Raw genomic sequence first — 25,990 nt, 5'->3', positions numbered from 1 at the left:
GACTAGTCTCTAGCGTTAGGACACAGCTGAGAGGGGACACTAACTTACAAATAGCCAAAAATGTCAACAGACTGCGAGAAGGGCACGAAAAGAAGTTTACAATGCACAATGAAAAACCGATACCTCAACAGACAGTTGTTTATGGATGTTATCATATGGTGCTTTGGTAAGTAAACTGATACAGTTTATACATGCCCATCACATTTTCTATGTTAGCATGCATTCATGATTATAACATTATTGATGTATAACACGTTTTTTTGGCAAAGTGTGTCCCAATGTTTCTATGTTAGCATGCATTCATGTTTAGAATGATTATAACATTATTGATGTATAAGACGTTTTTTGGCAAAAGTGTGTCAATGGGACTGCTCTTTGATGATGAAATGAAGATATTTTTTTCGACATGGAACCATGTTTCTAAGTCGATGGTGTCCTGTCGAAGACCCGGGTTCGATCACGTCCCCGGGTTCGATTTCCACATGGGTACAATGTGCGAAGCCCAGGCATATCAGGTGTCCTCCGCCGTGGTATTGTTGGAATATTGCTAACAACGGCGTAAAAATTTAACTCAATCACTCACTCAGTGAATTAAGAAGGTTAATCAAGCCGAGAGTGACACTTTGTTGAATTGTCAAGTGGACAGACTAATTAAACATGAACAGACTCCACAGATGACTCCAAAGGTGACACCTCATAAGCTAAACTTTGTCAAGAAGCCGGTGTTAATGTGACGGTGTCAGTATCGAGCATGCAATCGTATAACTGTTGATATAATATACAATTATAGTTCAGGTACTTGATCTGTCAGAAGGTCCACACCGCGCTATCTCGAATATCCGGATATCTCGAATTAAGCCAACTCGGTCCGGCTAGGCTCGACATAAAATGACGTAAGTGTAAAACAGTCTACATGGTAAAATCCGTTTTGTTAAGAATATTTAATTGAAAGGTTTTATTAATACTGACACAGAAGGTGTGATTAGTCATTCACTGTAACATCTGCGAATTATATAAGAAAATACTTTTTACTTCAAGCGCCTGGGTCTGTATGTATTAGTACTTTTTAGAATGTGTTCACAAGCTATTCGACTATAACGTACCAGCTTTCTTTACCTACATCTCTTGTGCAACAGCCGATTTTTAATGGTGAATGTCACAATGTTAACTGAACTTAATGAACGGGCAGCGTTCGTGACCTACAGAAAATGTCAATACTGTATTGATTTCAAGTCATGACTCCACATCTGGTCGACATGAATTCACAAAAGAAATTTTAATCTCAAGCACAAGTGTTAACAAAATACTGTTGGTCTCAAATCCATCATTAGTCATTCTTTCGCTGACGTTTCGACCGTGCGCTTGTGTGAATGTGGCGTTACGACATGCCGTAAATAAGACAGGAACATGTGAACAATTTTTGTATATGGAAATTACAATGTCAGTTTTACGACATTGCCGTGTGTGGAGTTGGCACAGTATCTATGTCAACTACTGACTTCAGCGTTACTCATTGTCGTGACAGAAACAATGTAAGGAGTTCTGGGGACGGTGCCTTATCAAAATACGCTGGTACACCGGAAAGAGGACTATACCATGTCAAGATCTGTACTTTCTGAGAGGGATAAAAGTACATGGTTACAATTGTGTGTGTATTAGTCGTAATTATCTACGAATATAACAAAACTTCATTTATAATGAACTTCGCTTTATCATATACTGCGCGAACGAAGTTTGAGTTCATGTAAAAATTGGAGACATTTTTCTGTAGTGCAGCATACAATTTCATAAAGATTTCCTGAAAATATTGATGATAACTTTTGTGTTCAGCATATAAACTAAAACGTATGCTCAATTAACTAGTATCATGTTCTTATTTATTTCATTGGGAGTTCTTACCACATGGGTACAATGTGTGAAGGCCATTTCTGGTGTCCCCCGCCGTGATGTTGCTGGAATATTGCTAAAAGCGGCGTGAAACCAAACTCTCAGTCAGTCAGTCAGTCATTGGGAGTTCTTAGGAGTAAAGCACAAACAATTAATAAATCTTCTTTAGGATTGTAGTTAAACATATACATTGTATACTGGACAAAGTAAGTTAGGGATATTGGTATTTTTATGATTGATATTTTATCGGTGTGTCAATGAATAAATAGATAATTATTCATAATTTGAAAATTTACATATATCCCTAACTATTTTTGTCCAGTATATATATTCTGTCCAGCAATGAAGCGCATTGTTGATGACGCTTGACCTGTCTTGACCATTGGTTTCTTGTACACAGTCGCTTGGTAAAGCCATATATGGCTATATCATCATGGTTAGTATATACTTGCAAATATCGATGCATTACTTTTGTTATTGAGTATATATGATATATGAAGATGTGCTCTTACGCACAAGATAAATACGGATTGATAGGGTATATTTTTGGTGTAATCGGGTTTTTCAGCTACAATTTTCCGCGAATTTAACTTATCATCGCATGACGTGTCCCACTGTCCTTTTAATGTTTCCGTTATTAGTTTTCACTTTTATTATACTTCCTTGTATTGTAATGAATGGATGGATGTATGAAATATGACGCTTATGACGCAGTATTCGTCGCGATTCTTCAATAGACTGACAAATTTCGGATGAGGTTGCGCCTCAGAAAGTCCGGGTTTGCTGTGAAGCCTGAGTGGGGTATAAATGAGTGAGTGAGTGAGTTTAGTTTTACGCCGCTTTTAGCAATATTCCAGCAATATCACGGCGGGAGACACAAGAAATGGGCTTCACACATTGTGCCTATGTGGGGAATCGAACCCGGGTCTTCAGCGTGACGAGCGAACGCCTTAACCACAAGACTACCCCACCGCCCCGGGGTATAAATGATACACTGGCGTGTCGGGGGGCCAGCTGATGGTCTGGAATTAAGTCTTCCTTTTGATAAATCACCAGTCCCATCCCATTCAAACCTGTCAGTATACGTATTTGCGAACAACATTACCTCTTTGTGGTTTTGTTTTGTAGCGTTTGATCAAGACGATAGAAATCAGAAATGTTCGGAATTTCGAGTATATTCGTCACATCCGGTATTCGAAACATCCTTGTTCGGTATAAGTGTATTTTGTTCCCGTCTCAAACGCGGATTTACGTCTAAATACAAGGAAACTAAAATTCCAGATGTATTTTCCAAATCATATTTTGCAGTATGATATTCAAGTAGCGCTTGAAAGACACCAACACCATTACTTGATCTGACTTAAATGGTAACCCTGGACAAAATGTTCGGAATACGGCCCATGGTTTCCATGAATCGCAGTGAATCGGTTCAACCTGGGCATTGTTGATCCTATTTCCTTTAAAACCGTTTAATGCAAATGTACAAAATTAAAAATTAAACTAAAATTCCCCAAAGAATTCCCTTAAATGTGTTAGAATACATTTTAAATATTTAATGGAATTTTCCGTATGTGTTTTCGCATGTTCACACAAGATAAATACGATCAACATGAAAGACAACAAAAACAAACACCTGAAGAAGTAAATCTATACTTTATGTGATACATCACCATGCACACCGTGTCTACTATAAACCCTCGTTATAGCGCCAAGAGTTTCAGCTGTCGTGCTGTAGCTAGCGTACTCCAGCCTCCAGAGGTAACTGTTGAATCATGACGGGACCTTCAGCATTCTCGTATGACCGGAATGTCAGAGATTGCAAAGATTAACGCCTCCCAGCTTTGTTGTGTTGGCTCCTAGCATTGTTTAACGCTGGAACTGAAACAAAAAAACATTTTCGCAACACGTTGTTACTGTGTCCCAAATGCCTTCCCTTCAGAGTTTCAAATAGCAAAATGTTTTTTAGCCCGGTGTCACATTCAAAGCGAATGCGGCGACACCCGGAGCCCAGTTTCCCGCACACCTATCGATTGTGCTGGCTTCGGTGTTTCCTGTGTGACGCATGCGCTGTACCAAAATAGCGGTTAATATAACACTTTGACTATTTGTGATTCTTTGATCAAAGAAATCTTAAATAGTTTAAGTCAAAAGTGAACGTGGAAGGAAACCCTTTAATTGTTAAGGATTTCCACGGTCCACGACCTTCCTGAGTTAAGACGCCTCCATGATCCCGCTTCCGACGTCGCCCTTAGTCGGCGTGTTAAAATTTTACGTCGAATCAGCGTTATTTCAGCTATGTAACGACACGTCGCCCTTACTCGTGTAGTCACCTGGACATTTGAATTTACAATGTGCCAGGTGAGCTATATGTAGATTTATTTGTTTAACGTCGTGCTCAGCAATGTTTCAGTTATATGACGTCTGTAAATATAATCGAGTCTGAACCAGTGATTGATATAGTGACATCATATTCCACGCTGCTGGTCCGCGCTATCAACCTAATCACTGGGCTTGACCCCCCGATCTATTTGGTCGCCTCTAAGGACCAGTTAGACTAACGCTTAGTCTCTGAATATATATAATTTTGATTGTAACAAATAAACCCATTTAAATTGAACCTGGAGAAATCTAGACTTGGTTCAATTAGGGCTTTAGCATTGCAGGGAGGGCTAGGCAGTAGTGAATGTAATGTGGTTCAGGGACTGTGACACAGACTAATGACCAGTATACCATTTCATCTTTTTTGCAACGTAAAACAGAATGCTACGAAATTCCAGTAACTGTCATCGGATATGCTAGAGAGGCGTTTCTATAAAGACCGAAATCTTGTTTAAACGCTCTACCACAGCATTAAACAGAAACCTGATCCTTTGTAGATCTAAACAGAACAAATTTCACATAAGAAAAGTACGTTCTTAAAGCAATCGAACCGAGGCATTTGGATTTACTCTTTGACATCCCGTTACCTAATGACCTATGGGGTCAAGGTGAGCCGAGAAAAAATAGTTCGACAACAGCGACAAGTTTGGGGGGAAAATGGCAAATGCACACATACATCTTTAAATTCAATCAGGATTCAAATGTTCATTATCGTGTATGTCTTCAGATCGACCGTCATTTTAGACGAACTACATGTGGTAGTATGTAAGGGTAAACAGTGAAGTGATTCAGTATCACTACGCTCTATTGCTCCCCGAGGAAGAAAGCACGTTTGATATAGCAGCAAGAGAACCGAGGACGAGTGCATCGTACATGTAAAGTTAACGGGTGTGGCTTTATGTCGATTTTAAATAGGGCACCAAATATAGGATTGGAACATGTTTTCAGAAAGGCAAACACTTTAACATCGAGGCTTCAGCATATATTTTCATTAAAAGATTTACTAAGAGGAATCTCTACTTAATGACGATTAAATCAATTTTATATGAAGTTTTTATCCATTTCTGGGGTCAGGAAGCCCGATGACTCTGGGCCGTGTAGAGGAAATATGTCAGCTTGCGAGGACTCATCACTTCCTCTCATTCATTGTGGTGAAGTGTCATCGGGCAATACAGGAACACCGGGGTCAACCCTGGCCGTACGTACTGGACAACAACAACTCCAAGTCTCACTGAAACTAAAATGGTCAATATGAATCAACATGGCGTTCAAAGTCTGTCGACGTTCTTGCACGTTGTGCCCTTACAATGTATTGCTATCCGGCGTTTATCCGTTAGTTACAAACTATAGACTAAAGCCACAACAATCAGTTACTATCCATTGTGTTGCTTTAATGTGGGGGCGAGTTGGTATTGTTTCTTTGAACTTCAAAGTTACCAATGTTCCAGTTAGTGGCGGCGGTAAAGTGCGAGTTGTTATAGTATTAATACTTGTACATAAACTATACGTACTCTCCCAATTATTACGCATATATTTCTGTTCATATAGTATTGAACGGCAGTTGGATAGCATAGTGGTTAAGACGTTCGCTTCCAAGGCTGGGTTCGATTCCCTACATAGATATAAAAGGTAACGCCTATTTCCGGTGTCACCCCGCCGTGGAATCTTGCTAAAAGCGGCGTAAAACTACATTCAGCCATTCATCATAGGATATATGCTTTGACTATCTAGACGAGTTGAAGTCTATCACTGCAAAACCGATATTCTTTTCATCACCTGCTTTTGTTATTACGCCATTCAGAAATGAGTAAAATTATCAGTGAGGAAAATACAGATGGTCCATATTAAACGGTGATTGTTTTGAAAGGGTCTTCATGTTCACCCATCACAGCACGGTCTCCATACCTGTAGGAGATATCCTATAAAAGACAAACATACAAACCCATCCTCAGAGTAGGAGGTGATTTCTAAGACGTCTTCAGAAGTCACCCCTGTAATTAGCCACGATATATTTCATTTTCTGGGAGGACCTATTTCCACCATGAATGTCAGTGGTATTGGTTTAGTATTATTGTTTTTCCATCTTCTGTCGCTGGTCATCACCCCCGCTATCGTACAACAGTTAGTCATCCAAATAATCGCCACTCCCTCTAGGCACGTGCAGTTCGGCATCACCTGTTCCGAAATATAGGCGAGACTGGACAGATCTGTTTGTGGAACATAACCTGCCGTACTGGTTGGGGGCATGCTAGTTCCAGGTTGTGTACAATGTGACAGATGCAATGAAATTGTTCGAGGGATTTGAGATTGTTGTTATCTCACATGTTCGCGTATGTTTCATCTAGGACACGTCATAGCCCTTACATGCGATGATAATGTCAGAATTGTGCCCCGTATATTATGATAGATAAACCTAGGAAAGTTAATATAAAACGTTAACGCCTCAGAATAATCTGCCAGCCTGTGTTTTAGGCCTAGATTTTCGAAGCTGTCTTAGCGCTAAGATAGTCGTAAGTTAATGTATGGCACTTACGACTATCTTAGCGCTAAGAGAGCTTCGAAAATCTAGGCCCTAGGTTTTATGCCCAGAGAGAGAGACACACACACCGAGAGAGAGAGAGGGAGAGACAGACAGACACAGAGAAAGACCCAGAGAGAGAGAGAGAGAGACACACAGAGAGAGAGATATACTTTTTAATGAATACTATTACTTACCATATTATGCCCATTGCATAGATCAATGTTCATGATGTTGATTACTGGTTTATCTGATCCTGACTCTATTATAAACAGACCGCCGCTATATACAAAAATGAAATGAATATACATATAACGATAATATGAATAGTTTGACAACGTGTCATTTGATTATAACATTCAAATACATTCAGGCATCATTAACACTTGGTCACAGCTGTCATAGTGTATCGTTGATATAAAAAATATATATATAAAGTTTTAGGGTCATTAACCAAGAAATGAAACGCATGTCGAACATATGTGCCCGTTATATATAAAAATGGGGAAAGTATAACTTCCGTCTCTAGCCCTCTATCACCGGTAATGATCTTGTTACATGACCTCCACGACCATAGCAGCAGTCGCCCCACAAACTTCTCACCCCGCCCGGCGCCCCATACACATATGACTTACAGGTGTACAACAGGGTTGATTTCTCCGGCCGTGACTTTTATCAAAATCGACGCAGAATGTACACACACGTTTGAGTGTTTTAGTGTTGACATAATAATGGATGAATTGGGAATCTGGTTAAATATTTTCAGATACAAAGTGTGGTAACTCCGGAATATTTATTCATTATTTGTAGTTGTTTGTATTTCACACACAAAGCAATATACGTTTATAAATGACATATGGAGAATTAGGTTTGAGTCCGTATGGATAATTTAAACACGACATTTTGAATCCATAGACGTATAGTAACGTTGGACACATTAGCGTAGGTTTACCGAACGACTAACGGGATGGGATAGTCAGACCTGCTGACTTGTCTGACACAAGTCATCGAATCCCAAATGCGTAGATCGATATGACGTTGATCACTGGATTGTCTGGTCCAGACTTAATTATGTACAGACCGCCGCCACATAGCTGGAATATTGCTGAATGAGGCGTTAAACGACAATCAAATGAACAAAGTGTCGAAATGTCCTATTAAAGAAAAATGAAGTTGAAATCTGTAACTTAAATGTATTCCATGATACTCATTCTCTTAAAAACGGAACTACCTGTATGTCTAAACTGACATGTATGTCTATACAGAGCCTCAACATTTTGTCTGTACTCACGCCTCGAAGCCAACATTCTGATATCTGTGCATTTCGGCAATCTTTCTAAACCGACAGCTATGAAAACCAACCTTCTTTCTTAACTGACAGTACATTTTAATTTCAGTAATATGGTATCATTTAAACCGACCTCTGTCTGTTTTTAACCAGAGTGAAGGGAGGATGGTTATATCCGAGTCCAAATTATATTTGTGTATATGATCACTGTACTGTGCTATAAATAAATGTGCGGCTTGGTTATATGATTACATCTGTATCATTAAATTGGAGTTTTTAAAATCTTCAAGGGGCGGTAGGGTAGCCTTGTGGTTAAAGCGTTCGCTTGTCACGCCGAAGACCTGGGTTCGATTCCCGATATGGGTTCGATGTGTGAAGCCCATTTCTGGTGTCCCCCGGCGTGATATTGCTGGGATATTGCTAAACACGGCGTAAAGCTAAACTCCACCCACTCACTAAAATCTTAAAAAACTTAAAGATGTTCAACGAGCCATAGTAAAAGGCGGAAGACCTTAAATAGCACGTGGCCAAAAATAACGTCTATCTAACTATCTGTAACTATCTTCCTGAGCCCGTCGCCAGCATAACGTCTTGAAACTATCTCGCAAAACAAACAATGGAATAATAAACATTATATACACCCTATTTTGTGAAGCATGCGCACAGTAGGTACAAGAAACCTAGATCCGGCGATTTCTTTTCATCCATCCCGTCCAAAACAGTGAACGCTTCCTGAACAATCAACGTTTGAACAAAATGTTAAACAAAATTTAAATCCAAGACTTCTTGCAGTTACGACACAGCATAATTGGAGAACAGAATGACGTCAGAATGGGGTAACTATTATAGCAAGAATAAATCAAATACACTACATTTGTACTTCCATATGTCGTTAAGTAGATTCTGAACCGAATGCAATGCCATGGCAACCGGTGCCTTGTCATACATTCAAACAGAAAGATTAAGTGCTAAAAACATAGCTCAATAGTTTCACATAGACTGTGTGTCAATTAGTGGGGTTGTAGAACTTAAATCTTGGAGTGGCAGTAAAAACAGCGCTGTTATGTATTAATACACGAAAGGTCAAGTGTGTATGGGCGACCTAGTGAACGGCGGCAAGTGGAACACTCCTTGCCACGATGACCAACAGTACGACATGCACGTTCAGTTAGCCCCCGGTACGCAACTCAGCATTTTTCACCACAGCAACCACAATAAATAATCTCTGTCCATTCATCATCATTATCATCATCATCATCATCATCATCATCATCATCATCTTCTTCTTCTTCTTCTTCATCTTCTTCTTCTTCCTTTTCCTCATCATTTTAATCTTCTAGTATTAACGATTATCTATATCCACTTATCATCATCATCTTCTTCTTCGTCATCATTTTCATCGTCTAGTATTAACGATTATCTTGGTCCATTTATCATCATCATCATCATCATCATCATCATATTTTTCTTCTTCCTCATCATCATTTTCATCGTCTAGTATTAATGATTATCAATGTCCATTCATCATCATCATTATCGCCATCATCATTTTCATCGTCAAGTATTAACGATTATTATCACTATCACCACTGTATGATTAGTAGCTGTAACAAAAGTATTATAGATCTCAAGTTTAAAATCGTCGTCGTTGTTCATTGGTCGTTCATTCCAACGTATTGTATTGGAAATCGGCAGGATGTAAACAAAATCAGTGGAATAGGATTATGTACAGCTTAAAAAAAACTAGCACCATGTGGGTCGCCACAAAGATTATAACCTAGATCAAAATGTATGCCAAATATGGTTTTACCATGTAATTACAACATCATACAACTCATACATCATCTGCGTGGAATTGCGTGCTCATAATGTCGTCCTCTCGTGCGTCGGTACCAGACTTCGTTCTTTACGGGAAGCCATGATGTAACTGGAATACTGCGGCGTAAAACAACAAGCAACATGTTTCACAGAGATTGTAGTTTCAGCTTGGGAAGGGCAAAGATGATATCCCAAATTCAGATTGAAGTCAGTTTGGTAAAAGCTGCGAAATCCGTTGCTGTTCATCTTGACATTTTAAAGTTTTACTTACCCAGTCTATTTACCTGGGCCAATTCAGCACCATCACTTCAAATCGGAAATGACGTCATCACCTCATTGCCCCTATCCCTAACTTAGCACAGAATTTCTTTCGCTCATGTGATTAGTTTCATTGGAGGGTTGATTTTAGCGTATTTCTGACAAGAAGACACAGGGTATCACTATAATCAGTTACAATAGAATGAGACTATTATACCATGTATAGGATTCAAAGCTCATGGATCTTGAAAAATGTTCAATAACTTTGTGTTCAAACTTTGTACTGAGCTAAATGTCTCAGTGAGAACCATATTATAGCGACTGTCGACGAATACCATTGCTAAAAGTCAGTGAGGTCGAGCTCTCGAGGTGTTCCAATCAGACTGACGCATGTTATTCTGTAGCTACTATGGTTATTATTCAACATTCTTTAATGAAACTCGGAATATTTATCAACCACGCCCATTTTTAATTTGGGCATGGCAAACTGTTGGACATGGCAAAACTTAAATTCCACAGGCGGCACACCCCTCACTTATCATGCTCATTGCAATCCAGATTATTGAACTACGATAAACGCCTAAACACCATTATCAAGTTACAATCTGAGGCTTTCAAAATACATGTAGATGCTATTTACGCTCAATTTCGGTATGTTTTAACCATATTATATCCTGTTGCCATTATAAACTAATCCATGTGAGTATAACTTTTCTTATAAAAATATATCTAAGTGTTTAAACGTCCTTAATGCCTGGAGTGATCAGGTCTGACATGGGCGTAGACCTATGCATGTTACACATTTCAAAGAAACGCAATCGCACATATGTAGTAAAATAAGAGAAGAGTTACATTTTGAGCACCGATCTGTCTTACGCCTGTGGTAAGCCTGTGTTTACGTAAGATACAATGGTCGTTGTGCTACGATCTTCTCAAGCGGGGCGGTGGGGTGGCCTAATGGTTAAAGCGGTCGCTCGTCACGCTGAAGATCCGGGTTCGATTTCTCACATGGGTAAAATGCGTGAAGCCCATTTCTGGTGTCCCCTCCGTGGAATTGCTGGAATATGGCTAAAAGCGGTGCAAAACCATACTCACTCACTCACTCACTCGCGATCTCTTCCTGCAACTCGTAACTGGGCAATTGGAATACGATGGCATGTGTCAACCTAGTCAGTGAGCCTGACAACCCGATCGCGTTAGTCGCCTCTTACGACAAGCACGACAAGCACGACCAATTCTACCCCGGATCTTCACGGGTTCATTGCCCTGTGAGTGACCGTATCTGTGCAGCAAAGAAAGTCTAAAAATCCGTCTTGTTCTTATATCGAAATTCAATTCTTCTTCAACATTTAACATTTTATTTCTGTAGTCTTCATATATAGACTCTCTCAGTTCGCGGCTCACAGAAACGTTCCGAGCTAAGTAAACCATGCAAGGCGTTTAATTTATAATGATTCAATAATCAGAACATTGATGAAGTTTAGTATGTATCGAATGACTTCAAAAATCCACAATCTTATTAGAAACCTCCTCGCGAACAACAACTACCAAATATTTTAAATAACATTAATCTCGAAAGTAAAAGGTAAAGTAATTTTAACTGCATTTTACGTGATAACTGAATGAGACGGATTGAGCATGGATTATAGTGCAAGCTAACACGTGTAGCACTTTGGAGAAATCTACGGGTAACTGGTGGCAAACCTACAGTCGTAACCACGACAAATCTAGGATTGGAAGAATACATAGTCAAAGGATAATGGCACTCCTAAGGCACGCAACACTGCACAGCGAATTATGCCATTCGTGACCAACTCTAGTTATTCCGGGACAAGCCGAATAGCCACTCGTGCCCCTCTGGAAGGATTTCATATTGGCGCATGCACATTAGAACTACTTTAAACAAGAACGATAACTCAATTCCTGTTTGATTCCAATGGTACTTAATATCACCGAAGCACTCGTACATTGTATTGCTGTTTTTGTTTTTATTCATTTATTTTAAAGAATTAAACCTCTTTGAGGCCTTTTGGATAAGAAAGTGTAATCCCAAATATAACATATGTTACTCTTTGAGGTTATTTGTTAAATTTGAGAAATATTTGTTAAAGACATAATTATGCTAATGTAATTATAGGTTACGGAAAGGGGCGAGTGGTGACGAGTGCGAATTTTGCCCCTAATAGGTAACCATGCCATATATGTCTCCGGCAAAGAGGATTGAAAACCCTGACACGATATGATAACGTGGATAGCTACCTCGAATATTTACCCCATCAACGTTCCCCGAAAAACAATATATGTTGCACAATATTAATCTGAGCCTCCTTACGACAATCGTGGTTCCGCTGAGGAATGGCATATCCCATTAAGTCTCCAGATTGAAGACCATGCGTTCATCGAGACGAAATAGACAGTGTTTACAGCGGTACATCCTGATGTTGAGGACGCACGTTTAGGATTTGTGATGGTGATGCCTTGGTGTCTTGACATCCGTGTTGTGCTGTTACTGTCGTCGGAGAATGATTGTTTCCGCCGTGAGCTGTTATTCACCACTGCGATAGACTGATGACGCGATGTCATGAAATTAGTTCCTGAACAATATTCGTCTTGGTTTCTCGGAGACGTAACATAGTGTTGCGTCGTCTTCAAAACAAGCCATAGGTACATCAACTAATATAACGTTATGTTAGAAGTGCATTGCGTAAGAGTCATGAGATCAAATTATGTTGGCCTTGGATACCATTAACGATTACGGGGGATACCGTTAACGATTACGGGGTATAGTGACAAATAATCGGTGTGAGTGAGTGAGTTGGGTTTTACGCCGCTTTTAGCAATAGTGCAGCAACATCATGGCGGGGGTCACCAGAAATGGGCTTCACACATTGTACCCATGTGGGGAATCGAACCCGGGTCTTCGGGATGACGAGCGAACGCTTTAACCACTAGGCTACCCCACCGCCCCTATTGGGATCCGGACATGCGGTTGACATTATTTAATTCTTAAGATTCGAACTCTAAATATTTATGTCGAATAACAGATAGTCTTGGATGACCAAGAATATTCCCAATCTTCCCTTCAATAAAGGGCGGACGAATATAACATGTCAAATTTCAGATGTCTTGTGAAACCTTTGATTGCTGACCGTGTCATCTGTACGTGTATCTAGCAAGGGAATGGGTCATCCAGGTGATTACATGACATTACCTTTGTGCATGTCAGAGGTACACGACATGACATGACAAAATATGCAGTTTAGTAATCCATGCAAGACATAAAGAAACCTGTTAATGTCATTCTTAGATCTGAAATAAATTCGCTGTCTATTTATGCACACGAAACACTTTATATATGTCTGAGTTTGCCCTTATATGGAGATGACCAAGTATAGAGAAATGTCACATTAACACAGACATCATTAAAACGTTGAAATACGATATGATGCTTGGCGCATATTTAGGATCTGGATTTGCCGCGTACTAAATGTGTTATTATTGTTGCTGTTGTTCATACTACTACTACTACTACTACTACTACTACTACTACTACTACTACTACTACTACCACTACTACTACTACTACTACCACTACTACTACTACTACTACTGCTACTACTACTGCTACTACTACTACACTTCTACTACTACTACTACTACTACTGCTACACTACTACTACTACTACTACTACTACTACTACTACTACTACTACTACTAGTAGTAGTAGGAGCATAGAGAAAGTCCAGTGAATGACGTTAGTTTGTGTCAGTATATTCACCATCACTGGATTGTCTGGTTCAGTTTATTTACTGACCGACATATAGCTGGACTATTGGTGAGTGCGGCGTAAAACTAAACTCACTCACTCACCACTGGCGGTCAATGGCAAAACAGAACCGGACTATCACCACAAGTTAAATCAAAAACTGATTCAGTGACTGATGTCAATAGGTTGAAGTAGGACACATATCACGTTTCCCAGGAGTACTAAACAAATTTACATAATTATATGCATGTGACCTGAGGTCAGACGATGAGACATGCTTTGGATCAGAAGTAGCGGAAGTGTGTGTCGAGATATAGACTTTGATAACCTATATGACCTGATCTCCGACCTTGTGCTTGTATTCCACCATTGTACATGTGGAGTGAGTTGGGTGAGTGAGTGAGTGAGTGCCCACCGTCAGTTAAGGGACATATCACACATACATCATTGTTTGAAGTACCTTAACCCAGGGGTGGTTTTGTATTCCAGTGGTTAAAGCGTCCACTTGTCACTCCAGACCAAAGTTCGATCCCACACATGGGTCCAATGTGTGAAGCCGATTTCTGGTGTAGTATGTAGTAATGATTTATCGCGGCATAGAATTATACTCACTTACTTAGACTAGTTTATATATTATGACGGAGGATTATAAAATAATGTATTTTTCAGTGTGCACCCCTGTGTTGTTGTACTTCATTTGGGGGACGCCGTACACCCACGGCTTCTACTGTGACGACATCTCGATCCGCCTCCCCTACAAGAGCAACACCATCTCCACTCCGGTACTCCTCACTGTGGGGTTAGGGCTGCCTTTATTCACGGTATGTATTTAACGGGACATCACCGCCGAAGCAGGTTGCTGATCATATGTTTCAGTGGAACGTTTGATCTTGAAATTATTCCAGTTGGTCTTTTTACCAGAGTCATTTTCGGCAAAAATATCATAATGGTAAAAAATGTGCCACCGATTCATTCCTATTACTATGGTAAATCTTCCTTGCCGTGACAGATTACCGACTAAATGTTATATAATAATAAGAATAGGGTGGTCCTCATCGTTTTGTAGTTTATATTAGGAAACCAGGCTCAATTCTATATTGCCCTTTTCTTGTCTTCATGAGGCAAGATGTTTACCGCTTTAGTGAAATCCACTATCATAAATAGTATAAAAATATCAAGGATCAGAATATTAAGATTGGTTGGTCGTCCCCACGTACAGAATGAGAGATTATTGTGTTAATTAGTGAACGAGGGACGTGAGTTGGATATAAATCCCCATTAACATGATTTGTGTTACCATGTGTCTGTTCATATATCTTTTGAAATCCTCCACTGGCAACCGTTAAAGAGTTTGGACTTAACAAAGATCACAAACTATAAGTAGTATTCACTACTAAATTACTCCATTTTGAACAGTGCTATAACAGGCATCTTTCGTTGCAATTCGTGAAGACTTACGTCCCCTGATTTTTGGTTTACCAGCACCATGTCTGTTCCGCCAAAATGGTAAATCTCAAAGACCGGCATCACTTCGGGCTTCCATCGAGCCGACATGCCATGTTTTGTTTGTTTGTTGTTTACGCCGCACTCAGCAATATTCCAGCTATATGGCGGCGGTCTGTAAATAATCGAGTCTTGACCACACAGTGCATTGAAGAAGAGCATGAGCATCGATCTACGCAACTGGGATGCGATGACATGTGTCAACCAAGTCAGCGAGTCTGACCACCCGATCCCGTTAGTCGCCTCTTACGACAATCCTGGGTTGCAGAAGATCAATTCTAACCCGGATCTTCATGTGTTCATAATAAGGTGAATTTGGGATCCGAACCGACGATCGGTGAGGCGGCAAAGAGATGTACCTCTTCACAGCCAATTGGAATGCCTTCATCAATGTCTTTGTCACACTTACCATTGGGGTAAGGTGAGCAATTGTTATCGTTTTTGGTGCCACCACTCTATTCAGATGCACTGTATATTATGCTTATAGTTCTTCATAACCATACGGTAAGGACATCTTCTTATACCATTTCCATCATCTCCAGCTGTTTCTCACGGAGATCCTCAGGGTTAGCGTGGGCAGTGACGAGACCTTTAAGTCTCAGAACATCGAACTGATGATGGCGGTCAAAGGGTTTGGAATGTTCTTGTTCGGGACGATGGTCAACAAAGTGTTTACGGAGATCACCAAATACTCCGTCGGAAGACTCAGACCCAACTTCATCGACGTCTGCAGGCCGGACTTCACCAGCATCAACTGTAGTCAAGGGTGAGTGAGTGGGTCATGTGATCGTCACAGAATGTACAGTTGTTGTTTAATGCCGCAACAAGCAATGTTTCAGTTGTATGACGGAGTCTGAGTCCCGATCTACAGAGCGTTCGTAAATTTACGACCTGTTGTAACTCATAACTTTATCATAGGCTTACAAATGCCGTAGCGCTACGAACGCATTGGGGGTCTGGGGGTCCTTTCACGAAATAACCTTTACTAAGGTTAACCTTAACTCCCATTCTTTAACACTGCACTAAGGTTACCTTAGTGACTTACGATCACCTTAGTGCTTTGTGAAAGGAGGCCCTGGACCCTGGGCCAGTAAAAACAGTTTCATCTTAAGCATTGGCCTATATTCGTCGTCCCCACGTACAGAATGAGAGATTATTGTGTTAATTAGTGAACGAGGGACGTGAGTTGGATATAAATCCCCATTAACATTATTTGTGTTACCATGTGTCTGTTCATATATCTTTTGAAATCCTCCACTGGCAACCGTTAAAGAGTTTAGACTTTGGTGAAACAAAGATTACAAACTATAAGTAGTTTTCACTACTAACTTACTCCCATTTTGAACCGTGCTATAACAGGCATCTTTTCGTGCAATTCGTGAAGACTTACGTCCCCTGATTTTTGGTTTACCAGCACCATGTCTGAACCGCCAAAATGGTAAATCTCAAAGACCGGCATCACTTCGGGCTTCCATCCCACATCAAGTCAACATGCCGTGTTTTGTTTGTTGTTTGACGCCACACTCAGCAATATTCCAGTTATGTGACGGCGGTCTGTAAATAATGGAGTCTGGACCAGACAATCCAGTGATCAACATCATGAACAATTGAACGCCGCACTCAGCAATATTCCAGCTATATGGCGGCGGTCTGTAAATAATCGAGTCTGGACCACACAGTGCACTGAAGAAGAGCATGAGCATCGATCTACGTAACAGGGATACGATGACATGTGTCAACCAAATTAGCGAGCCTGACCACTCGAACCTGTTAATAGCCTCTTACAAGCATGAGTTGCTGAAGACCAATTTTAACCCGGATCTTCTCGGGTCCGACATGTCGTGATATGACCGAATTAATGCTCAAAGTGATGTTAAACTCCGCTCACTCACTCAATTATAAGGGGTTATTTGGGGTTTCTTAATTCTAGCATACAAGGTATGCCTACTCGTAACGTATTTTGTATACAATTTGTGAAGCCCAATTATGTTGTCCCCACCGTGACGTTGCTGGAATATTACAAAAAGCGGCGTAAAACTAAACTCACTCACTCGTAACGTCTGTAACGTCCACCTTACCTTGCAGCTACATCACAGAATACACTTGCACGACAACGGAACACGACGCACGTGAAATCCGAGACAGCAGGCTGTCATTTCCTTCCGGCCATGCGTCGTTTGGTGTCTTCTGCGCTGTCTATGCAGTTGTAAGTACATAAATAATTACTATCGCCAACATGGCTGACACTTATTGCTTGTCTGGTACACCCAGGAACTACCGTGGCAAGGAAAATAACCCATATCATTCTTGGAAACGTGATTGCATGCACGATTGGGGAAGAATTACTTTATGCCAATTCCAGCATATTCTCCGGATCTTTCAGGCGTATAGACTAGTGTGACGCCAGGCTGGATTATCTGGGACGTGTTTGGAACAGGCAAACTAGAGCAGTTTAGACAATAATAAACGTATGTTATTTAGGATTGCACTTCCGGGTTCGATTCTCCTCGTGGATACAATGTGTGCAGCCCATTTCCGGTGTCCCACTCACTCATGATTCAAGATGTTGTCTTGCAACTTTAGAACTATTTCAGGAAATCGTATAGGATACATAGGTACAATGAGTCCCAGGTTGAAAAAAGTATAAAAATCAGCACTCCATAGGAATATTAACAGACTGATTATATTGAAGGTTCAGTGGGTCAAATAATTATGGGGAGTAAAAAAATACCTGAAAAAAATAACACAAGCATGTTGAGGGAGTCGCGCATAGGACGTGTCACGTCTCCTTAATGGTGGCCGTTTCCTCAACCCCCATGTTCTGCTAACCGCAACCCCCTCCGTTCGCCCCGTTATAGGAAGGACAGGGTCGTTGTTACACAATTAGTTCTATACTTCCGTTTCCGGTTCAGCAAATGACTCGTGACGTAACGTATTCTGTCAACTGGGAACAATGTGTCAAACATGAGTTTTGATTCGGCGGTGTCTTGAAGCAAAATCAACTGCCAAGCAAAATAAACAAGCCTAAGCCTCTCGTCCTATGGGAGATTGCCATTCAGTCATGTGCTATACCCGAGTTTGGGACGATGTTGAAAATGGTTTCCTTGCGAAATGTAAGATTCGGCTCTTCTAAAACAACAAAACTTAAGATAGTACCACTTATTTTTGTCACCACCGTGATAGCGTCAATAGTATTCAGTTTAACACAGCACTCATCAATATTCCAGCTTTATGGCGACGGTCTGTAAATAATCAAGTCTGGACCAGACAATCCAGTGATCAACAGGATGGGCATCGTTCTACGCAATTGGGATACGATGACAAATGTCAACCAAGTCAGTGAGCCTGATCATCGATCCCGTTTGTCGCCTGTTATGACAAGCATTGGTTGATGACCAATTCTGACCGGGATCTTCTCGGGTGTCAATAGTGAAGCTTCACGAGTATCCTCTCAAGCTGAGATCCACGGCACCTCATACATCCATGACACCTCGTATGCGAGGTTGAGGCTAGAAGGTTGATCGGATGGTCAGGCTCTGTGACGTAGTTGATTGCATGTCATCAGAGTTGCGTGTATGAAATGTTGCCAAACCGAAACATGAGTCTCATGAACCAATTCACACAATGACTTACTTTTCTCGTCTGAAAGTGAAAAGAGACACTACAAACAACTATGATTACACCGAAATTCCAATGCATTGATTCATAAGAAAATGGTATTTACAAATTAATTTTAATTCTAAACTTTAAAACTATCGTAATTCTATATTTTATGGCGAGGTTTAGGCCATTAGACGTCACAGACTGCCCCTGTTTGATGAGGTCGTGATTCACAATTCATCTGGCTCACTGGTTAAACCTGTTATGTGTTCTTTGCGCTTATTAAGTGTATGTTTATAACGTACAATGTGATTGATATAATATCAAGCCAAACTTTTCTAGCGGCCGTGCCTCGTTTTGAGATTTCCACGATTTCCAGATTTCCGTTTGTCAGAGCACGCTGCACGACGTGTTTGCAAGGATTAGGAGCGTAGTGTTGCAATATACAAGTGATTAGATGTATCAAATAATACTGATTAATATTTATATTTCCAGTTGAATGGGTTGGTCTCAAAATTATGGATTGGTTATTGTACTAAGTTTCGCAATAGGACGGAACCCAGTCAGCAGGAAACGAGACTGTTGTGTAATCAATGTTTTGACTTGCGCGTGTTAGTCTGTTTGCTCAACTTACACACCTAGAATAATAACCTTGCGCAGACATATGCAATGAAACCGCCTTACTTAAACACCGTGAATGTCATATGGGCATAAAATTAATTATCTGTGCAGAATCTAAACGATTCTACACGGTCACAGGGCCAATGATCACTTGATAAAAACGTATAATATTCGGTAGCCCCGAAGACTTCGATTTGATAAGGTTTCTCTTTTTCTTTAATGGTTTGAGCCAAATATCACGACTGACAGAACAACGTGCACTGTCAAAGCTATAAGCCTGAATGCAGAGATGTGTAGTCAGGTCAGGAGTGGTGGTGGTAAAAGTTATCTCCCTTAGACGGAAACACCACGGCGTTGAATAAGTTGAAAGACGGCTACCAGCCCAGTCAAAGTAAATAGGAAAATATCAACGCCTCACAAACCTGACATAAAAATCCACTTATTCCAAATTTGGTTAAGGTACATACATTATACAGATAAAAGTAGTGCCACTGTGTTAAAATATAGATTTCACATGATAAATGTATATATGGCAGCGGTATGTTAATAACAATTTAAATATGTCTCAAAGACTACTGAAATTACATTTTAAATTTTTATACATTTTACTTTATTAATATGTTTCACCATTTTGACCCTTTGCTAGAACTGTAAGCAGAAGTATTTGTGCCAGAGTTTTGTATGGCCTTTCCATGGGCCATCGGCGTTTACTACAATATTCCTACTTTTTCGTGGACTAAGCAGAAATGTATTTATTGATTAGTAGTTTAATTGTATATCTTTGTTTCAGTTCTACATGCAAGAGCGATTACAAGTGACATCATCCTACCTCCTAAAACCAACCATCCAATCAGCCCTGCTGTTACTCTCAGCTTGGTGCTGCCTCACCAGGGTAACGGATCACAAACATTTTCCGTCTGACGTCATCGCGGGGTGCGTGTTGGGCATCGTAACAGCGTGGCTCACGGTGAGTTGTCGCCCCTTGAGGGTTTGAGACGAGGTCTCGGTTTGGGGTCGGGGAGCAACCGCGGAGACGTCGGTTGTCGTGTGGCGAGGCTTTAGAAAGGGCTAACCTCGTGAAGACTGAAAATAGATGCTATCAATGTTGAGGATACAGCGATTGTAGGCCTTCGCTCGCTTTCTATCACTTTTGGTTTTATTTGTTTTGTAATCCCAAAATGGTAACTACGCGTGCAGCCCCTTCTTAGTGTCCCCAGTGGCAATGGGGTAGCCTAGTGGTTAAAGCGTTCGCTCGCCACGCCGAAGACCCGGGTTCGATTCCCCACATGGGTACTATGTGTGAAGCCCATTTCTGGTGTCCCCCGCCGCGATATTGGTGGAATATCGCTAAAAGCGGCGTAAAACTAAACTCACTCACTCTTAGTGTCCCCGAAATTGGACACGCTGCACAAAACCCCCAAAACGCCCAAAGTGGTTTCGTACGCGACGCCAACTAGCTGCACTTGGTGGTCAGGTTCAAAAAGGTCACCAACGAAGGTCTGGTGACTGCTGTGGTCCCTGCAGGAGGCACCGTTATCTACTGAGCCAACGCCATGGACACAGTGTGAACGCTGTGTAGGTGGTGACGGTGCGGATGGCGACGTCTTGTTGCTGCTGTTGATGTTCACAGCTGGGGTCAACGATTACGACGCGTTTGCTGTGGGGAGTATTGTACTGTGTAGCTGTGAACGCCGTGACTTCAGTGGAGATGTCAGACGTTGACCCAGTCGCGTTTGTCACCGAATGGTCACAGATGTCGTTGACCGCGCACGCTGGGTTGTGGGCCGTGCAGGAAGGTGGGGGGTGGTAGTGGGCTTCGCAGGTGGTTTAGGCGGTGCAGCCTTAACCCTATTTTGGGGCGGTTCAATGCGGTAGGAGCTTAATATAAAGTGGCCTTTGGGTTTTGTATTTATCATTAAACCAAATCTTGAAATATCATTTTTGCAACTAATGTGTCACATTATCCAGACATTAAGACCAAATTTTTGTGGGTGTTAATTTTTCTTATAAATAATTATTTATCAATTATTCTTAAACAATATTATCAAGGAGGAACTATTATACGTTCGACTGGTTATTGAACTGTTATTGTAATGAAACACCACTGAACTTTCCAACTATTTGCAGTCCATTAATTAATAAATAGGGGGCGTGGGTGGGCCAGGGCTGTGCATAGTTGCGTCCCTTTGGCATGCCCCATAGTTCGTCCCTACTATATATTGGGTTTATTAGCATCATAGTGGTAAACATCAGAAGCCCGCATTGCTTTTGGCTTTCATCTAACATTGACTGGAATAGAACTCAAAGTGTCGTTAAACCTAGCTCACGCACTTGGTAGTCACCATTTATTCCTCTTAAATTGAAAAGGAGCACCAGTGAGATGAACTGAACTTTAGGGAATATACACTTGCTTCATATGGGGATAGTATTGCAGAACTGGCGGCCATCTTGGATTTTGGAAGTAATCCTATTTGCTACATAGCATCAACAATATCTTAATTAACACTCTGAGAAACAAAAATAGTGTAATATAAATGGCGGCCATCTTGAAAAATGGCGGTAATCTCTGAATTTTGAGTGGCCAACGTTATTTTTTCAGTAAGTGTACCAAAGCGAATTTTGTTGCTTGTATCACAAAGTGAACGATTTTTCCATTATTTACCCTACTATGCAGAAGGGGCAGACAGAAGGCAAATGCGGTTCAGGGGACAGACTAGAGTCCAATACCCCCAGCTGTCTGCAGAATACAATGTAGGGCACATACAAAGAACTCGACGTAACACTGACCGGGGTCCCACTTCACTGAAAACATTAATGAGATTCTATAGCATTGCTGACATATTTTACCCTAAAACATACAGATGTTGTCTCTGCCGACAATGTTAATATGGGGCTTTTATCCAGAGAATAATCCTCGTAATGCCCTAGCTTATCCTACACCATTAAATGCTTACATGATACTCTTATAGATGGCGGGATGATCAGGAACAGTCAGGTGATCTCAGTTACACGATACTGGCTAACGGACTCTCTTTGGGTGACTGGGGGAGTCAGGGGCACTTAATATTTGTTTAGAAAGCCAGATGAGTAATGCTGAATATCATTTCTTTGCTTGTTTGTCCATTGCATGCAAATATCAGAAAAGAATACATAAAGAAATATTTCTACTTGAACCCCCGAATAGACAAATTCTATACCCTCATGGCATCCCAAAATCAAACAGCCACAAAATACCTTGCAATGTATTTATACAATGCCATGAATATGAGATCCTCTGCATTACAGATGTGATATTATTTACTATATATTCATTTATATTGCACCCTCTGCTACTGTATGTTAACTGTACTATAGGCCTACGGGCTCTTCAGTACTGTAAATAAAGATTGATTGATTGATTGAGTAATGCTCCATTTCGGGTGAAAATCGAAGTCTCGAATAAGTAAATTAATTTCGTTATAAATTTATTTCACTCTATACCAGGGCCTCCTTTCACGAAGCACTAAGGTGATCGTAAGTCACTAAGGTAACCTTAGTGCAATGTTAAAGAATGGGAGTTAAGGTTAACCTTAGTAAAGGTTGCTTCTTGAAAGGAGCACCAGGACCCTGTGTATGCGCCAAGGTCAGTTGTTTCATTCTTGACGCATCCATTCATTTCCTGAATTAGATTCGTTCTTCATCGAAATAATGGATGATTCTGGTGCTTTGTCTGATACCTTCTTCATTACCTAACCCAGTCAGCCATTAAGTGCAATGACTTCAAAGTCTGAATCAACGCAGCTGTTTCTTTACTCTAATAGAAACATTACGATCTCTCCCTAAACTATGATTTCCGTCTTTGTTTGACACTATTTGCCAGGGACGGTGGGGTAGTGGTTGGAGCGTTCGCTCGTCACGTCGGTTCGATTCCACACATGTGTACTATGTGAGAAGCCCATTTCTGGTGTCCCCCGTCGTGATACTGGTGGAATATTGCTAAAAGCGGCGTAAAACCATATTCACTCCTTGTTTTCAACGTTGCAGTTCTACAAGGTGGCGCTGGATGTGCTGCAGACACAGCAGAGAGGGGAGGTGGAGAGAGCGTACTCTGTCAACTCGGAAACTGAGCCGGCCACCCCAGCTCCCTTACTGAGGAACTCTAAGGACCACTCCTGCACTGTCTACCTGAACAATCCCATCCACGGGACAGACAGGACTGTTAGTTAGAAGAACTATCACACAGCAAGACGATAATACTCAGGCGATTTCTCGAACACAATTTTAATTTAACCTTATGGCCTTCACCATTTGTTCGTAAAGTATCGAAATATACCGCTCAAAGGAAGTAAGGATAACCCTATTCCTTGATATCAATGTCATTTGTCTTCCATGATTGATCATGAAGGTGTCGTTAACTTCTTTTGAGTAGAATATAAGACCAACTGCCTCTTGTATACCTCAGTGTGGAGATATGTATTAGGGTACACAGCAAATGTTCTAGGAATTGTTTAAGGAGTTCTCCCTTGAATTACTGGATCTGCTGTTCATGGAATCGAACCCCAGATTGGTATCGTTGGTTTGTGGGTAAGATGTTAACCTGTACGACGTGCACCACTGTGGGCTTTCCACTCAAGCAGATAAACTGAAGTCGAACTCATTTATCTGAAAGCTTTATGAAAATTCGAGAATACCGAATTTTTAATGGGATACAGGTAAATGAGGTGCTCCCTGATACTCGGGATGCCTGCGAATTTCATGTAAGTCTTGATAAATAGTGCGAATGTCTATTTTCAATGTTTAAGATATCATGAGGTATCGTTTTAGGTACCATTCATATTTTATGGCTGGGTGGGGTGGGATGGGGGTGTTTGATGATGATTTTAAGTGGGGTGGGGGTGTCACCCATTTTGTTCTTGGGAGCTTGTTGTTGGGGGGTCAGCAATTTTGTACATAAAAATATGTTTAAAATTATGCTTAGAAATTATGGGAAAGGGAGGGGGGTCATTGATTTTGTACAAATCGACATGCAGGGGGGTCACTTATTTTGTACATAAATTTTAGGGTGGGGGGGGGGTCATCCACATTGTACATGCTTCTCCAAAAAAGTCATCAACCATCAAACCCACACACACACACACACACACCCCCCACCCTAGCCATAAATTATGAACGGTCCCTTATCTGCTATATTTATACACCTTAGTGTGTTCGTCTTCCAAATACATTAATCCTAACTCTGGAATAGGCAGCATTTTGTATCCATGGTTACGACAAAATCTTTTAGAGACTATTTATTATGATGCTTAGAATAGGGCTTCGTGTTCAGTATGTATAGTATACTTTTGCCAAAGATAATGTAAATACCATTGTATCACCGCAGCACGTGCAACATATGTTACAGCTATGCTTCATCAGGGCCAATGAGCAAAACATGGTTACACAAAACATGTATTTCTAATGCAATACAACGTGACCATAAGTTTCTCGCTTTTGGTCCAAGTCCTAGAATTTCATTATATGAGAAGCTTTTTGAATAATTCATTTTGGACATATACTTAGACAATGTGTATATGTTGTATTTGTTTTGTATTTTTATATAATCAAATGTAGATTCTAGTAGCTAGGAGCTCTGTCAATAAGTCACTCAAACGATCCAGGAAGTATTGGTGAACATGTTAAGATTTAGACTCAAAGGAATTTATTTGTGCTTGCCGAATAACCGGGTCATTCGATCGACAGTAAATATATTTTTGTGGACCGACTATTTCATATCCTTCTGGCCTAGGATTTCACAACAACGTTTGTTTCACTGCGTGTATGAAAGGACAAAAAGATTTATCATGGGTTTTTTATTAGGTCACAAAACATGTAATATTTTGAAGATAAACATGAGGCAATCTGTTTCTGGGACAAATGATTTAGCAACAATATGAAGTCCTAGCCTCTCCCAAGAATATGAACTGTTCATTCGGTAATTCGAATTGAGATTTGGTTTTATTGATAATCGAGGATAGGTATTTAACATTAGTGGTAACTGTTTCACTTGTAGTGAATTTACTGTACATATCAGCAACTGTTTTATACATTTCTGGCATATGAATTAATTGTGAAACTTATCTTTATTTTTAACATTGAGTCATATTTTTGTAAAGTTAATGTTCCCGTGCTTCTGCTGGGTAAGTAGATCTGACACCATGTACAGTGTGTAATAAAATGTTTTTAAAAAATCAGAAATGACTGTAGTTACTTGTCATTAAAACGGGATGATCCAGTGTTGATTTTTATTATGCACATTATTGACTGGGAACTGTACCTGCTTTATGTCCTTAATACGAACGCCAGGCACGGTAACAACATTACGTCTTTTGGCTT

General features: G+C 40.5%; 1 protein-coding gene across 1 annotated transcript; it reads left to right on the top strand.

The window, feature by feature from the left end:
* On the top strand, nucleotides 1-24,490 carry LOC124260105 (phospholipid phosphatase 1-like). The gene is made up of 6 exons (XM_046694352.1): nucleotides 1-166; nucleotides 14,585-14,736; nucleotides 15,961-16,184; nucleotides 17,504-17,624; nucleotides 20,430-20,606; nucleotides 23,663-24,490. Exons 1-6 carry the CDS (start codon nucleotides 61-63, stop codon nucleotides 23,843-23,845), a joined length of 963 nt encoding a protein of 320 aa, XP_046550308.1. The 5' UTR covers nucleotides 1-60; the 3' UTR covers nucleotides 23,846-24,490.
* The last annotated feature ends 1,500 nt before the right edge of the window (nucleotides 24,491-25,990 follow it).

The sequence above is a fragment of the Haliotis rubra genome, unplaced genomic scaffold (assembly GCF_003918875.1).
Source record: "Haliotis rubra isolate DU_JTF1 unplaced genomic scaffold, ASM391887v1 Scf75, whole genome shotgun sequence".
Taxonomy (NCBI): Eukaryota; Metazoa; Mollusca; class Gastropoda; order Lepetellida; family Haliotidae; genus Haliotis; species Haliotis rubra.
The sequence above is the reverse complement of the archived record's forward strand: the minus strand, read 5'-3'. Positions and strand labels throughout refer to the sequence as shown.

What these genes read in the sequence shown, in the direction of transcription:
- LOC124260105 (XM_046694352.1), top strand. Translation starts at nt 61, where the DNA reads ATGTCAACAGACTGCGAGAAGGGCACGAAAAGAAGTTTACAATGCACA. An exon ending in TGTTATCATATGGTGCTTTG is followed by an intron (nt 167 to 14,584) that starts GTAAGTAAACTG and finishes TGTATTTTTCAG; the next exon opens with TGTGCACCCCTGTGTTGTTG. An exon ending in TCTGCGCTGTCTATGCAGTT is followed by an intron (nt 17,625 to 20,429) that starts GTAAGTACATAA and finishes TCTTTGTTTCAG; the next exon opens with TTCTACATGCAAGAGCGATT.